The 15,357-nt window shown below is 53.8% G+C and overlaps 1 protein-coding gene across 2 annotated transcripts in view; it reads right to left on the bottom strand.

Moving 5' to 3' along the window:
• The window catches only part of ATP2A3 (ATPase sarcoplasmic/endoplasmic reticulum Ca2+ transporting 3), a 53,520-nt gene that overhangs the window by 8,712 nt on the left and 29,451 nt on the right, over positions 1 to 15,357 (bottom strand). Inside the window, exons 9-21 of one of the 2 annotated variants that reach the window (XM_056506649.1) lie at positions 13,358 to 13,446; positions 10,915 to 11,017; positions 10,574 to 10,705; positions 9,663 to 9,788; positions 8,548 to 8,766; positions 6,413 to 6,748; positions 5,568 to 5,788; positions 4,739 to 4,941; positions 3,977 to 4,062; positions 3,230 to 3,363; positions 2,687 to 2,804; positions 1,994 to 2,111; positions 23 to 113 (exon numbers count right to left, since the gene is read on the bottom strand). In XM_056506649.1, the coding sequence (XP_056362624.1) occupies positions 23 to 113; positions 1,994 to 2,111; positions 2,687 to 2,804; positions 3,230 to 3,363; positions 3,977 to 4,062; positions 4,739 to 4,941; positions 5,568 to 5,788; positions 6,413 to 6,748; positions 8,548 to 8,766; positions 9,663 to 9,788; positions 10,574 to 10,705; positions 10,915 to 11,017; positions 13,358 to 13,446 (1,976 nt within the window). The remainder of the gene's footprint in view (positions 1 to 22; positions 114 to 1,993; positions 2,112 to 2,686; positions 2,805 to 3,229; positions 3,364 to 3,976; positions 4,063 to 4,738; positions 4,942 to 5,567; positions 5,789 to 6,412; positions 6,749 to 8,547; positions 8,767 to 9,662; positions 9,789 to 10,573; positions 10,706 to 10,914; positions 11,018 to 13,357; positions 13,447 to 15,357) is intronic. The other variant, XM_056506650.1, reaches the window with a different exon arrangement.

Below are 15,357 nucleotides of genomic sequence, written 5' to 3' on the forward strand. Positions count from 1 at the left end.
TGAGACACATAAGGAAGCCAACCCTTGCTCTGGAGCCAGCCCTTGCTCTGGAGTCTTGCAGGTATTCAACTCGTTCTCTCCACTCCACTTGGGTCTTACTGTCCTGAGAATGCCTGGCAAAAAAATCACAAGACCACACATAAAAGTGGCTTTTGGAGCTTTTTTTCTTTTGCTTTTCAAAGGCCAGAGGAATCAGGAAGGTGAAGGTTTCAATTACTTCTTTCAAGTGTGATGATTTAAGAGTGGTGATTTTGCCTCCCAGCCGTGATAGAAGAGCTGCATGGGAAACCCTGGATCCAAGAGACAGAGACACCCATGAGCATCAGCAGCATTGTGACTGTGTCCCTCAGAGGACCTGAAACATTGGGAATGCCATGGGAGGAGAAAACTGAGCTGCTATGGTGGCACTTGAGAGGGCTGTGTGCCTTCCAGAAACCTCACTGTGCTTGGAGCTGTGCAGGCAGAGCCAAAGAAAAGCCCTTCCTCCAACAGTGCTGAGATATTATAGGGAAATACAAAGTGTGGGAGAAAGACAGACTCAGCCCCAGACCACAGATGGTGAAGTGAAGACCAAGGGCATGCATGGGATGCAACATTAACCAGCTCTCCTACACCCCAGCCCAGTGCCACGCTGCAGAATTGTTGCTACAGACTCATAATCATGGGATAAAAAAGACCTGGGTGTCTGATGAGAGATGAAACAATTCAATAAAAACAGGCTAGAAACAATTTCTACCTGGTTGGTAAAAACAGGGGCTCTGCACCTCTATTTCTCTGAGCAATTGCTGAGTTTCTGCCTCAGCTCAACACAGGAAGAAAGGCTGACATGAGCACCACCTGCACACTGGGACACACTGATGGGGAGGGAGATCTGGTCATGATCATTTCCTGCCTGCAATACATTCACATCCCAAATTTTCAGGTAATTGCAAAGCTCTCCATGAGAAACCAAATGCAGCTGTTACAATGCCTCAAAGCCCTCCTTGACAGGGCTAGCCAGACCTGCCTGGAAAGGCTAGAGTGGCTTTGCACAGATTTTTCTGGGTTGTTATTACAGGGTGAAGGGAAAAAAGAAGGGTTTGCCATGACACAGGTGCCTAAGGGGTGAAAAGATGGTTTGAGCAAGGTGATGGTGGGGAGGGACATCCAGTCCTCACACTCAGATTGTCCATCTGCCCCCAGAGCTCCCCTGAGCAAGGACAGAGCCTTTCCTGCCCTTCTTCCCTCTGCTATCACTGTCAGGGCAAGCTCACCCCCCAAAAAAAAGAATAAATCCTGTTTTCTACCCCTGTGGCAGCACAACCCTGCTCAGCAGCCCTGAGCCTGCAGCCAGCACTGAGAAAACCCACAGGCTTAACTCAGTGCTGAGATATCCCCCACAGCAACTCCTTTTGCAAGACATGAAAGAAAAGATGATATCATCTCTTTGGAGGGCTGCCCAAAGACATGCTGTGATTTACAGCATGGAGCCAGGAGCACACAGGAACTGCTGCTCCAGTGTCACAGGAGCTGCTTCTCCTCTGGTCGTGCCAAGGGCTGCATCCTCAGAGGTGCTGGCCAAGGGAAACCCCTTTAAAACCAGTTTATAAGGTGTTCAGTTGATCTCAGCATAGCCAGCACAAAATAAGGATGGGCAGAGATGGGTGGAAATCTGAGAGGGAAGAAGAAAGGGCCCCTGCTACAAATCAGTATTTGATTTGTTTTGCTTTATAAGCAAAGGGATCCAGGTCCTGGAGGTTCAAGAGGAGTTGAATTAATAACCTGTGGCAGATTTATGCAATCCCCCAGCTCCAAAAGGAGCACTTTAAGCACATGTAACTACCCACTGCTCTGCCAGGCGTGGCACCAGGAAGGGAGCAGGAGAAAAAGGTGGGTGAACATGCAGGTGCAGACATCACACGAGCAGAGGAGGTGAGTGAGGGGTCCACAAAGCCACCAGGAAGGTGCCCCACAAAGGAGGCACCCCCAGGCAGGGGGTGCAGACCATGCTCACCATCCAGGTGGTTGCGGGAAAGGTACTTGAGTCCTTCATCCAGCAGGATCACAGGCAGGGAGATCTTCATCACTACCACCCACTGTGGCCAGCTCAGGGGGGTCACCTGGAAGATGAGCTGCAGGGAGGAAAGGGTTGCACGTGTCAGTAGGGAAGCAGGTGGGATATCCTGTTGTTTTAAGGATCACATTGTTGTATGGCAAAGGCTGAGAGAGGGTCGTTCCAGGTATAAAGAGGGAGGATCCAGACAGCCCAAACAGGAGGATTTCTTCAAGGTCTGTCATGATCCAAGGTGGCTCTTGGCCAAGATGAATAAAAAAATACATTCTTCACCTCTCCTGCAAATGGGGAAAGTGAGGCACAAGGTAGGACTGTGTTTATGTGCTCACAGGTGCTTGGCAGGTGACAAGGGACAATTTAACCTGAACAGAAACACACTTCATCCTAAGCACCTTTGGGCATCAACCAAGGCATCCCCAACCCTGCAAAGGAAGGAGACAACTCCTAAAGGGCTGAAGCACCTTCTGGACATATCTAGAGCCTCTGCATTGCCCATAGGGAGAATTTCTGACTCCTGGCTCATGGGGCACAATGACTCTGGAAACAACCATCCCAGAGGTTTCCAGACCCAAAGATTGCTCCAGGGGTGTCCTTGTCCACAGAAGGCACAGGGACGTGGCAGAGGGCACTCACAGGCATGGGCTTGACATAGAGGATGAGGAAGTGCAGAGCCATGGACATGATGATGGCCCCCAGCAGCCAGATGTTGAGCCACGGTGGCATCCGCAGCAGGGACTGGTTCTCAGAGACACTGTGGAAGTGAGGGGACAGTGTTAGCTCCAGAAACCTCCCTGCACCTGCCCATGCTGGGAACTTCATTTCCCTGCAACGTGCAAGGCCATGTGCTATATCCTTTCTTTTCCAGTTCATCTCCAGGCTTTGCTGCAAACTGGATGTGGATGCCCAATACAACCAGCAATGCATGGATTAGAGCTGGTCATTAATGACCAAATCACTAATGAATGCAGACCCAGTCCCTCCTTCACTGCTCTCAGCCACAGCACACTGCCTTGGAGGAGTTTCTCCATGGAAAACCCAGAGGTCCCCTGTGAGGATGCTCTGAAGGGCTCTGCTGAGCCAAAGCAAAGCCCTCAGCCCACCCACCAATGCTCCAAGAGCCCCTGCACAAAACCAGTCATGCACAGAGCAAAGAGAGCAGCCCAATGGCCAGCACACCTGTTGAGAGCATTGCACATTTCGATTGTCACCAGCACAGACAGAGCCATCGTCGTCGGGTATCGCGACTCGAAGATCTCACAGTCAATTCCTTCAAAGATGGGGTTGTCCTCAGTGCACCTCATGAAGTTCCTCTGTCAGCACAGGAAACTGCTGGTAAATACATGGCAGAGCAGCAGGAAAGGCAGGAGAGAGCAGGAAGAGTCGACTGGTTGGGGGCCATGCGATGAACTGGGCTGCTGTTAAATATCCAGTTCAGAGCAACCAATAAACTGCCCACAGTGACCCAGCTTCTGCTGGGGCTGGGCTTTAGGGTGAGGCTGGACAGTGGCTTTGAGGCCCTCAGGTGCAGTTAGGAAGGAGTTTAAGAACAAGTGGCTCCATCAGAAATCCATCTTGCATTGCACATGCCATTGGGATGTGACAGCAACTGCTTTCCCCCTACCCTGCAGTTTTCACATTAGCTACAGCAATGTAAGGTGAGAACAGATCCCTTCCAATATGGGATGAGGCACAGAAGCTGCTTTCAGCTTCTCTGAATCTGAAACTTTCACTGCCATGCAGGTGGCTGGCAGAAGCAAGGCTGGAAACAGCCTGAGAGAGAGAATTTGCTTCTGTTTTAAATTACTGTCTTCTCCAATTTGGGAATGCTACAACCAACACAGAGGAAAGGTAGATGAAAGACCCCACCACACGAAGGCATGCCCTCCCCCATCTGCCCCAGCTGCCAGCCTGCTCCTGACTCACCAGCTGATGGAAGGAGACCTGTGGTCCCTCGGGGTCGTACAGGAACCACCAGGTCGCTGCGCCCACGGTGGCCAGGCCCACGTACACTGAGAGAGAGAGAAACCCTTACCCCAGCACGGAGTGTCCTGCCCCAGGACAGCCCAGCACACCCTAACAGAGCCCCTTACCCCAGCACAGAGAGTGTCCTGCCCCAGGACAGCCCAGGACACCCTAACAGAGCCCCAGCACAGAGTGTCCTGCCCCAGGACAGCCCAGCACACCCTAACAGAGCCCCTTACCCCAGCACAGTGAGTGTCCTGCCCCAGGACAGCCCAGGACACCCTAACAGAGCCCCTGCCCCAGCACAGTGAGTGTCCTGCCCCAGGACAGCCCAGGACACCCTAATAGAGCCCCTGCCCCAGCACAGAGAGTGTCCTGCCCCAGGACTGCCCAGGACACCCTAACAGAGCCCCTTACCCCAGCACAGAGAGTGTCCTGCCCCAGGACAGCCCAGGACACCCTGACAGAGCCCCTTACCCCAATACCAGCGTGTCCTGCCCCAGGACAGCCCAGGACACCCTAACAGAGCCCTTACCCCAGCACAGAGTGCCCTGCCCCAGGACAGCCCAGCACACCCTGACAGCCCCTTACCCCAGCACAGTGAGTGCCCTGCCCCAGGACAGCCCAGCACACCCTGACAGCCCCTTACCCCAGCACAGTGAGTGTCCTGCCCCAGGACAGCCCAGCACACCCTCACACAGCCCCTGCCCCTGCAGCACTCACCTCCCACAGCCAGGTAGCGGAAGAAGAGCCAGCCACTGATGAGGGGCTCCTTGGGGTTGCGGGGCTGCTTGTCCATGATGTCCAGGTCGGGGGGGTTGAAGCCCAGGGCAGTGGCTGGCAGCCCATCTGTCACCAGGTTCACCCACAGCAGCTGCACTGGGATGAGGGCCTCAGGCAAGCCCAGGATGGCTGTCAGGAAGATACTGCAGGGAAAAAAAAACAAGAGATACAAAATTAAACAAACTCTGAGAGCCAAGGTTCTATGTCATGCAAGGGGGAGAGAGCACCTGGATCCAAAGCCCCAAACTGAATATTCACCCAGAGTCCTGCAGATGAACCCACAGCCCCTGCTAAAGAACCTGAAGCCCAGCACTGAATTTTGCAGCTGAAATTTGTTCCTGTTGCTATTAAAATTTGCTTGGCAGTTGTAACCTAACTACTGATGTCCTCATGGCCCCATGCTGAAATGCAAGGACAAAGGATGCCCAAGAGATCCCAAGGTTGTGCTGATGTTGCTGAGGACTGGGAAGGATGGGCAGGGGCAGGGATAGCTGGGACTGGGTGACAACAGCCTGTGCACAAATATCTGCACCCAGATCTGCCACTTGCATGGGTTAAAATAGGCAACACTTTGACAGAACAGGTCCTGCAGGGTGGCAGGATTGCAAAACTACAAAAAAAATACAAAAAAAAATCCTTGCCCCTAGGGAATGAGACATGGTGCCTGGGATTACCAGCTTGGGCACTCCATGCTGACTGCATGTCACCTGTCCCAGGGGATGTCCCCCAGTGCTGCTCCTGCCACGGTGCCCGCGCGGGAGGCTCTCACCAAACGACCTCGCCGACGTTGGAGGAGATGAGATAGCGGATGAACTGCTTCATGTTGCTGTAGATGGCTCTGCCCTCCTCCACGGCCGACACGATGGTGGAGAAGTTGTCATCAGACAGCACCATCTCAGCAGCTGACTTGGCCACAGCCGTGCCCGACCCCATGGCGATGCCGATCTCCGCCTTCTTCAGCGCCGGGGCGTCGTTGACGCCGTCGCCCGTCTGCCAAAGCCAGGCTGGGTGTCAGGGGTGCAGCGGGGGGGGTGTTATCAAAGCATGAAATGTTGTTGGCTCTTCGCAAGTATTGGAAAAATGCTATATGTATAATGTTAAAATAGCATTTCTACATAGATATAGTCTTGGGTAATAGCAAAAGTTACCCAAGCTGTTAGTTTTTTTTAGAGATAGCATGCTTAAACTACCTGCTTAGTCAATGTGAACATGTGATGGGGACCTCTGCAGCTGACAAGACAATTATCAACACACACTTACTGGACCACCACCCAAATTAAAAGGGATAAGGAGAAGAATAAAACCACAAGCCAAGAAACACGCATGCTCTAAAAAGGCAGACCCAAGGAGTGGCCATGCTAAACAGTTCCCAGAAACAGTTGACCATGCATGAAGGTTTATGAATATGTAACAAATGGATGGCTTGTAAAATGTATTTAAAGGGATGCTGTGGAAGCAGCGGTGTGCTCTCAGCAGCATGCCAAGCACCCAACCGTTTTAACCCTTTGCTTTATGTATGTCTCCCTACTGTCCTTTTATTAAACCTTTTAATTCTCCCAAAACAGCGCACCGTGTTCCTCACAGGGAGGAGGCCCAGCGGGTGGCAGGGCTCACCATGGCCGTGATCTCGTTGAAGGACTGCAGGTACTCCACGATGCGCGACTTGTGCGCCGGCTCCACGCGGGCGAAGCAGCGGGCCTGGCGGCACGCCCGGCGCTGCTCCTCGGGGCTCAGCTCGTCGAACTCCCGGCCCGTGTAGGCCTTGGCGCGCACGTCCTCGCCCTCCGAGAAGATGCCGATGCGGCGGCAGATGGCCACCGCCGTGCCCTTGTTGTCGCCCGTGATCATGATGACGCGGATGCCGGCCTTGCGGCACATCTCGATGGACGACGTCACCTCCTTGCGCGGAGGGTCCAGCATCCCCACGCAGCCCACGAAGGTCAGGTTGTTCTGGGAGGGAGGAGCGCACCCCAGGCCCACATGTAACCCCCTGGGGTGCATCCACATCCCCCTGCTGTGAAACCACCCTGGGATTTCCCCTTCCAAGAGGTTTCCTAACAACTGCCCCATGGATGCACCCTACAGCCCAAATCCATCGGGATGCTCCCATCCCTTCTGCTCCTCCTCACCCATTTTCTCTTCACTTCCCTCCTCCCCATCCCTCACAAAGCCCTCTCAGCAGTCACTCCACAGGAAAACAAGCTAGGAGATTGGGCTGGTTATCCTTCAGCCCACCACCACCACCCCACCAAAGTGGGGTTATCCAATGCCCACCACCCTGAGATTTCTCCTGGGAAGAAATTTTTTAAGAGGTTTCCTACTCACTGTCCCATGGATGCAACCAATCCATCGGGACGCTTCCATCCCTTCTGCTCCTCCTCACCCGTTTTCTCTTCACTCCCCTCCTCCCCATCCCTCACAAAGCCCTCTCAGCAGTCACTCCACAGGAAAACACACTAGGAGATGAGATTGGTTATCCTTCAGCCATTACACTGCCCACCACCCTGAGATTTCCCCTGGGAAGAAATTTTTAAGAGGTTTCCTGCTAACTGCCCCATGGATGCACTCTACAGCCCAAATCCATCGGGATGCTCCCATCCCCTCTACTCCTCTTCACACATTTTCTCTTTGCTCTGCTCCCCATCCCTCACAGTGGTCCCCAAAGCCCTCTCAGCAGTCACTCCACAGGAAAACCACACCAGGAGATGGGGCTGGTTGTCCTTCAGCCCACCACCACCACTGGGGTTATCCACTGCCCACCACCCTGGGAAGAAACTTCCAAGAGATTTTCTATCAATTGCCCCATGGATGCACTCAATCCAACAGGATGCTCCCACCCCCTCTACTCCTCCTCACGTTTTCTCTTCGCTCCCCTCCTCCCCATCCCTCCCAAAGCCCTCTCAGCAGTCTCTCCGCAGGAAAACACGCTAGGAGATGGGGCTGGCTGTCCTTCAGCCCACCACCACCACTGGGGTCCACTGCCCACCACCCTGGGATTGCCCTGGGAAGAAACTTTCAAGAGATTTTCTATCAATTGCCCCACGGATGCACTCTACAGTCCCAATCCATCGGGATGCTCCCATCCCCTCTGCTCCTCCTCACGTTTTCTCTTTGCTCTGCTCCCCATCCCTCACAGTGGTCCCCAAAGCCCTCTCAGCAGTCACTCCACAGGAAAACCACACTAGGAGATGGGGCTGGTTATCCTTCAGCCCACCACCACCACTGGGGTTATCCACTGCCCACCACCCTGGGAAGAAAATTCCAAGAGATTTTCTATCAATTGCCCCATGGATGCACTCAATCCATCGGGATGCTCCCATCCCCTCTACTCCTCCTCACATTTTCTCTTCGCTCCCCTCCTCCCCATCCCTCCCAAAGCCCTCTCAGCAGTCACTCCGCAGGAAAACACGCTAGGAGATGGAGCTGGTTGTCCTTCAGCCCACCACCACCACTGGGGTCCACTGCCCACCACCCTGGGATTGCCCTGGGAAGAAACTTTCAAGAGATTTTCTATCAATTGCCTCATGGATGCACCCTACAGCCCAAATCCATCGGGATGCTCCCATCCCCTCTACTCCTCCTCACGTTTTCTCTTCGCTCCCCTCCTCCCCATCCCTCCCAAAGCCCTCTCAGCAGTCACTCCGCAGGAAAACACGCTAGGAGATGGGGCTGGCTGTCCTTCAGCCGTCGCACTGCCCCTGCTGGGACAGCGTGGGGGCTGCGGGAGCAGGAGGGCGGCGCGGCCGTACCTCGTAGCGCACGAAGGCGGCCGAGTCGTGCAGCTGCATGCTGTCCCTGCGGGCGGGCGCGTCGTGCGTGGCCAGCGCCAGGCAGCGCAGCGTGTCCATGCCCGTGCCCCAGTCGCGGACCCGCGCCAGGATCCTGTCCCGCACCGGCGCCGTCAGCGGCACCTTGGCCGTGCCCACGCGCACGTGGCTGCAGCGCTCGATGACGCTCTCCGGGGCGCCCTGGGGAAGGTGGAGGAGCTGCGGGATGCCAGGGCAAAGGCAGAGGAAAGCTCCCCCAGTTCCAGCACTCATCCCAGCCCTGTGGCTCAGGGCACTAGGTGGCAGCCTCTGACCGAGCACACCCCGCACCGGATCTGCTGCAGAGCCAGCTGACCCCTGCAAAACCCACCCCACAGATCCCTGCTCCGAGCTGCAGGGGTGAGGGCTGTAAATCTGTGCAGGAAAAAATGTGGGATGCTCAGCGGATGCTTGTGATACCTTTGCAATTCAGGAAAATATGTCCTTCAGCATCCCAGCCTCTCACCCCTTCTGACCTTACAAAGGACCCTGACATTACTCTTTAATATAAATCTTGCAATCCTTCTATTGCACCTCTTAAAAAGCTTGCCCAGGGCCACAGATCCAGAGGCTTCAGAGGGTCCCAGGCTGACCTGGAGGGCAGATAATGTCCCAGTGGGAACAACAATATCCAAATCTTCTCAGAGTCAGCGGGGAGAAATTCCACCGCATCTCTTCTCTTGGGAAGAAAATGCCCTCTGAAACACTATTTTATTTCTGGTTACAGTGGAAAACTGGACATCATCCTTTGGGCATCACTGGCATCTGGAGGGTCCAAGCCTTTAATAAAGTGAAGTGCCCAAATTCTGCACGAGGGCAGCTCTCCCCTGCCCCAGCACCAGCACCTTTTCCCTCTTCTAAATCATCTCACTCCCTTTTTTCCCTAAGCAATATGGCAAAGCCTCACCTCCTCCCTGACCCCACCAGCTGGCTCCTGGATGCCCAGGCAGGTAGAGTGTGAGAGGAGCTGCAGAGCACCATCACTGCCCTGTGCAGCACGGGTCAGACTCTGCTGGTGTGCAGGGGTGGGATGGAGCCTGCAGGTGCTTTGTCCCTACCTTGACAAACATCTTGCTGCCAGCAGAGTTGTTGCCAGCCCCGGTGGGAGTGCAGTACACAGACATGGACTTGCGGTCCCGGGAGAACTCCAGCGTGCATTCCTTCCTCATCAGCTGCTTGATCACCTGCAGGAACAGCACTGGGCTGAGCCAGGACATGCCAGGGGCACTGGGGCTCTCTGCCTTGGCTGGCAACCCTGCTGAGCCCCAGGATGGGAGGAGAAGCCACAGGAGCCAGGGAGGATGGGACAGGCTAAAAGCTTGTAAGCTTTCTGTATCAGAAAGGAGTCAGGAGATTTATTACAACCTGCACAGACCTATCTGGGGAAAAAAGTTAGAACAGAGAGCCCTTAGGGCAAGTCATGACATTGTAAGATCTAAAGTGGAGGAAATACAGACTCAAAATAAAGAGTATTTTCACCCAGGAGGACAGGGAGACACTGGAGTAGGGAAATAGCCAGCACATTTCATGTCAAAATAGATGTTTCCAAGGAGCAGTGTCCATGGGGCAGGCAAGGCTCTGGGGAACAGGGTTTGGTTGATGCTGGAGGGTGGCTGCTCAGTGCAAACTGGGCTCCTAAAGATAACTCCAAACTTCCTCACCAGCAGCCAGAGCTTGGGCTATCACTCAGAGGGTCTCTCCTGCCTGAGCAGGGCCTGGACTGAGTTGGAGCCTCAGGAATCACCTGCTCCAAAGCCCCACGGAGGTTGGTCCTCAAGGCCCTGGCATGAGCCCCCCAGGGCCATTGTTCCACAAACTGCTCACCATGAGAATCTGGAAATCACATCCCTGTGCCAAATCAGTCCCTCAGATCACTGCAGGTGTTTATTGCCCAAATATCAGACATCCCAAATCCCTCCTCTCCTCCCATCCCCAGTGCTGTAGCCCACAGATGCTTCTCCCCACTCACTGAATTGCAGGCATTGGCTCTCTCCACCTTGGAGAGTTTGCTGAGGTCTGTGTTGAAGACGTTCATCTTCTCCACCAGGCACGTCAGGGCTGTTTCAGTGGCTTCCCCCACCTTCTCATAGACTTTTTTTGACTAGAGGGCAGAACAAAAGGGCTTAAGCTTTAGAGCACATCCTCTGTGTGCTGCTGCCACCCAGGATGGTGTCACCCACCACCCCAGAGCGTCCCCCAGGGATGAGCTGAGGCCAGGGAAGGGATCCCAAGGGACAAACTCCACTGGCCTTGCCCTGAAGCACACCAAGAGCCTCCCCCCAGCCCACCCTGGCCCTGGTGCCCCCAGACCTCGTTGTAGTCCAGCGAGGAGTCATTGCAGAGGGCACAGATGGTGGCCAGCTCCACCAGCCCGTCGTACTGCCCGCACTGCACCGGCTGCTCGTCCTTCAGGCTGCCAAAAACAACCCCACACAGCTCACACCTCCAGCACAGCCCACACTGAAGATCCCTTCTGGGGCATGCACAGCCTGGGTACCACTCTTGTAAAAGGGGAAGCAAAAGGCACCAGTGCTGCCAATGAATCCTTGGGTTCACATTATTAAGTGGGGCAGGACCAAATTGCAAATAAAATAGCACAGGAGGCAATTCTATTCTGAAAGTGACCCAGAATAAGGGGGGCTGCAAAGGAGCAAGCAGGGGCTGCTCCCAGGCTGATGATGAAGGGGATGGACCAGAAAAGGGGCAAAGAAATTCATGTTAACAACCAACAGCAAGTCCTTTCTCCTCCCTGTGATGCTGCTTCACACTCCATAGGGAACCCAAGGGAGCATTTAGGAGCAGCAGAGAGCTTTAACAGCTGAACTGCTGTGCCTGCTTCCAAGCTAGTGGTGAACTGTGATCTTTGCTTCCTAAATAGCAGCTCTTTGCTGTGGAAAGGAGAAGCCCTGAACACTCCAGGCAAGCCAGCTGCTTCTCCTGGCCTGGTGGCAGGAATGGTAGCCGTGGTTTTGAAGGAAATAAAAAATTATCCTGGTTCCAGCAGAGGTAACTGCAGGTTAGAGCTGTATAAACCCAGCCAGTCATCTGCTGGCTGGAAAAATAATTTGTCAGGCATTTACTAGGATCAGCTTATTCCACTGTTGGTTCCCAATGGAAAGAACATTTTGGAGCCCTTGTTACAGCTCGGGAGCGGAAAACACGGAGCAGCCAAGAAAATGTGAAAAATCTGTTTGCTGCAGGAGACAGAGCCACACTGGGCTGTGAGTGGGAAGGGAGATCATGCACTGCTCCTGCCCAGAGATGCTGCCTGGCCCTGCTCCCTGGGCTCACAGGAAGGGACAGGGGGCAGGAGGGAGCTGTGGACACAGCAAGCACGGCTTTTGCAGCATGGGATCCCTGGATGCTGCTGGGGAGGGATGGCAGGTCACAGCCCCATGCCAGCAGTTCCTGCATGCACCAGGTGAGACCCATGGAAAACATCAGAAAGCTGCTGCTGGCTGGGGGCTGTGAGAGCAAAGCCAGGGTCCAGCATGAAGTATCCCCCTGCCAAGGGCAGGTTAAAGCAAACAAGCATTCCAGTGCCACCAGCCCTGGGGGTCTCTCTGTGACACCTCAGCAAGCCCACACACCCCTCTTCAAACCCAGCACAGGCACAGGGCTAAAGCAAAACTCAAGAGCAACACAAATTGTTGCAGACCAACAGAGTGGCCCTAAAAGCAGTCCCCAGAGGACAGGGGACACTGAGCTTCAGAGGTTGGCAGACACAAGTTCAGCCCCCCAGTCCTCCTCAATTTTAATTGAAATGCACTCACTGACACCAGCTTATGACTTGGCTCAGCTTTTAATGGAGATTCCTAGCCAAGGATCAAATTGGCTCTATAAATATTCATGAAATTAAGTCTGTGGGTGAGATGAATTACAGCTGCTCCATGGATGAGCAGAAGGGACCATGTTGACAAATGTGTCTGGGATCACTGAGCAAAGCAAAGGGGAGCAGAGAGTGCTTCCACCACCAGCTGAGCTTCTCATCTGCCTTCTTCCCACACTCTGCACACTGGGGGCCACCACCTTCTTCCAAAGGAAGAGGAATAAAAAAATACAGCAGCACAAAACCCCATGTGTGTGATAACACTTCAGAGAAATGCCCCCAGCTTCCACTCCCTGCCCTGGAGACACACCCTGCCATCAGCAGGATGGTGCCCTGGGCACCCCAGCCTTGGGAGCCATCCCTGCTGGACACAGGCTCAGGGATGAGCCTTTCCTTGGGGGGTTGCAGCCTTTTGCAAGTCCCCTTGGCCACTGCTGGTGCTCCTGGACAAGCTGCCCACCTTGCATTCTGCTCAGGGCAGGGGCAGCAGTCACCAGCCAACACCCAAACTGTGCAGGCTCCAGAAATATGGAGAGACACCTACTGCAAAGAGCCTTGTTCCTCACCATTCCTACATTTGTCATCTCTGGTTCTCAGGTGGGTTTGTTTTATGGGATTGCTGACAGAGTGTGTGGAAACCCCTTTTGCTGAGTAGTGGAAAGGCAGAGCCAGGGTGAGCACCACCCAAACCAGGTGGGCAGGAGCTGGGTGTGAGGGACAGTGGGACAACTGCCCTGGTGCCCATGGACAGCACAGCACAGCCACCCAACACCTGCATGGCCAAAACATGGACAGGACTGCAAACCAGCACAGAACCCCTCCTTTCTCCCCAGCACGGCCATGAGCCCCACCCTCCCAGCTCCCCCAGAGTGCTGCCAGCCCAGGGCCACCCTGTGTCCTGTGCAGGGCAGGGAGCTCACTCACATCTGTCCCTCGGGGGCGTAGGTGGAGCCGGTGATGCTGAACTCGTGCAGGCTGCACTCGGTGCCCTCCACCTTCTCCATGATGAACATCTGCCAGGAGGAGAGTGCACACACAGCATCAGGCAGCTGGTTCATGGCACAGCCCTGGACAGCCACCAGCTGGTCCTGTCCCAGTCACAGCCCTGCTGGCATCAGGCTCAGCCAGCCCCTGCTCAGACACCACTCCTGGCTGTCCCCAAATCCTCCCAGCTCCCCTCTGCCCTTCTCATTTTGCCTTTTTCTCATTGCCTCCTCCAGCCCTTTCCTTCCCTAGGAGAGGAGAGACCCTGAGCCTGTTCCTAAGCAGGTGCCTGTGCTTTCCTTGGAGCAGAGAAGGAGCTGGGTGAAGGTTTCACTCCTGCCTGGAAAGTCTCTGCAGGGCAGGATCTGAGCAGCTGCCCCTGATACCCCTTCCCACCAGCCCTGTGCCTTACTGGGATCACAGCTCAGCTCAGCTATAAAACCCCAGTGAGCCACAAAATCCCCCCACACTCCATTTTTGCCTTTCAAAATCCTTCCAGTTTCTCTTTTGCTGCTATAATGAAACAAATCCCTCAAACTCTGAAATAAAATTAAAATTCTCCTCTCCCCACGCTCTGCCAGTCCCCCCATAACCCCTCCCAGCACATCCCACCTTTGAGGGCAGCATCCCTGGGAACAAGAGCAGAGCCTGGCCCCAGCCAAGGAGACAGCTCAGAAATGCTCATTTCTGCTTCTCCTTATTTATGACCCACACTGAAGCCAAAAAGCAGCACAATAAATAAGTAAATAAATAAATAAAACTTGGTTTGGCCAATGCATTTCCCTGGCTGCAGGGAGAAGCCATGATTTAATTTGGCTGCAGAGAAGTGCTGCTCTCCTCAGCTGCAGGAGCCCCCAGAAAGCAGGTGCAGGGAAAACTGTCCCACTCCAACCTGCTTCAAAATAATTGTTTTTTCTCTGTTTATTTTCCTCTGGTTATTTGAGTTGCTCCCCAGGAGAGGGAAGCAACAGATGCTGGAGAAATCAGCAGGCATCACTCAGCACCAGAGATGCAACAGCTCTGGTTACCACCCACTTCTCTGCCTTCCACATTTCCTCTGGAGACAAAGAGAGGTTACTTTGCTATTATTATTAATAACTATTGTTAATAATACAAGGACACCTCACCAGTGCAGCCAGGTGGGCAGGTGTGAGCCCCCCACACAGGAGGTGTCCCCAGGTGGGAGCTCAGGGCCAGCCCAAGCAATAAAGGGCATGTCCAGGGGAGCACAATCCCAGCACCAGGACACCCCTGGGGGTTTTCTCACCCCCCTCATTTTACAGGTTTAGGCAAATCAAAGGAGCAGGTTCAAAGCACACATCTCCTGTGTGAGTAATTCTGAGCCCAAAACAACCTCACCATGGCTTCCCAGCTATTTGCAGATATCCTGTTTATTGGGCTAATGCCCTCAGCTCCTTTCCCAGGGCCCATCAGCATCCCTGAAAGGCTTTGAAGAAAATAAGGAGCTGAAGAGCCACAGAAGAGATGTCCCAGGTCCTCTAGAGGTGTAAACTCAATAGAGAAAGCAAAACCACATCCTATTTCCTTTGGTAACAACCCCCCAGAGATGACAGACCTAAAACCTGCAGTGAGACACCCAGTCTGAGCCAACATCAAAAGGAACCTCTGAGAGCTAAGCACCCATCATCTTTTTTTGAGACATCCAACACCATCAGCCTTACAGAGAGCCAAAATCTCCTGCCCTCTTCAGAAAATGGACTCCTGAAACAACAGCCAGACTCATTTATTAAAAAAGCTGAAAGCACCCACCCCAGCCACTGATGGCTTTGCCTGATATGGGCCTGTTTGTTTTCAAATGCTCATGGCTACAAAACAATCATTGCTTTCACAATAGCGTCTTTCTTATTAAAAAAGGGAAAAGGGAAATAGAAAAAAAAAAAAAAAAAGCATTCCAAGCTCTCTATTTTTCCATGCCTTTT

The sequence above is a fragment of the Oenanthe melanoleuca genome, chromosome 19 (genome assembly GCF_029582105.1).
Source record: "Oenanthe melanoleuca isolate GR-GAL-2019-014 chromosome 19, OMel1.0, whole genome shotgun sequence".
In the NCBI taxonomy this organism is placed as follows: domain Eukaryota; kingdom Metazoa; phylum Chordata; class Aves; order Passeriformes; family Muscicapidae; genus Oenanthe; species Oenanthe melanoleuca.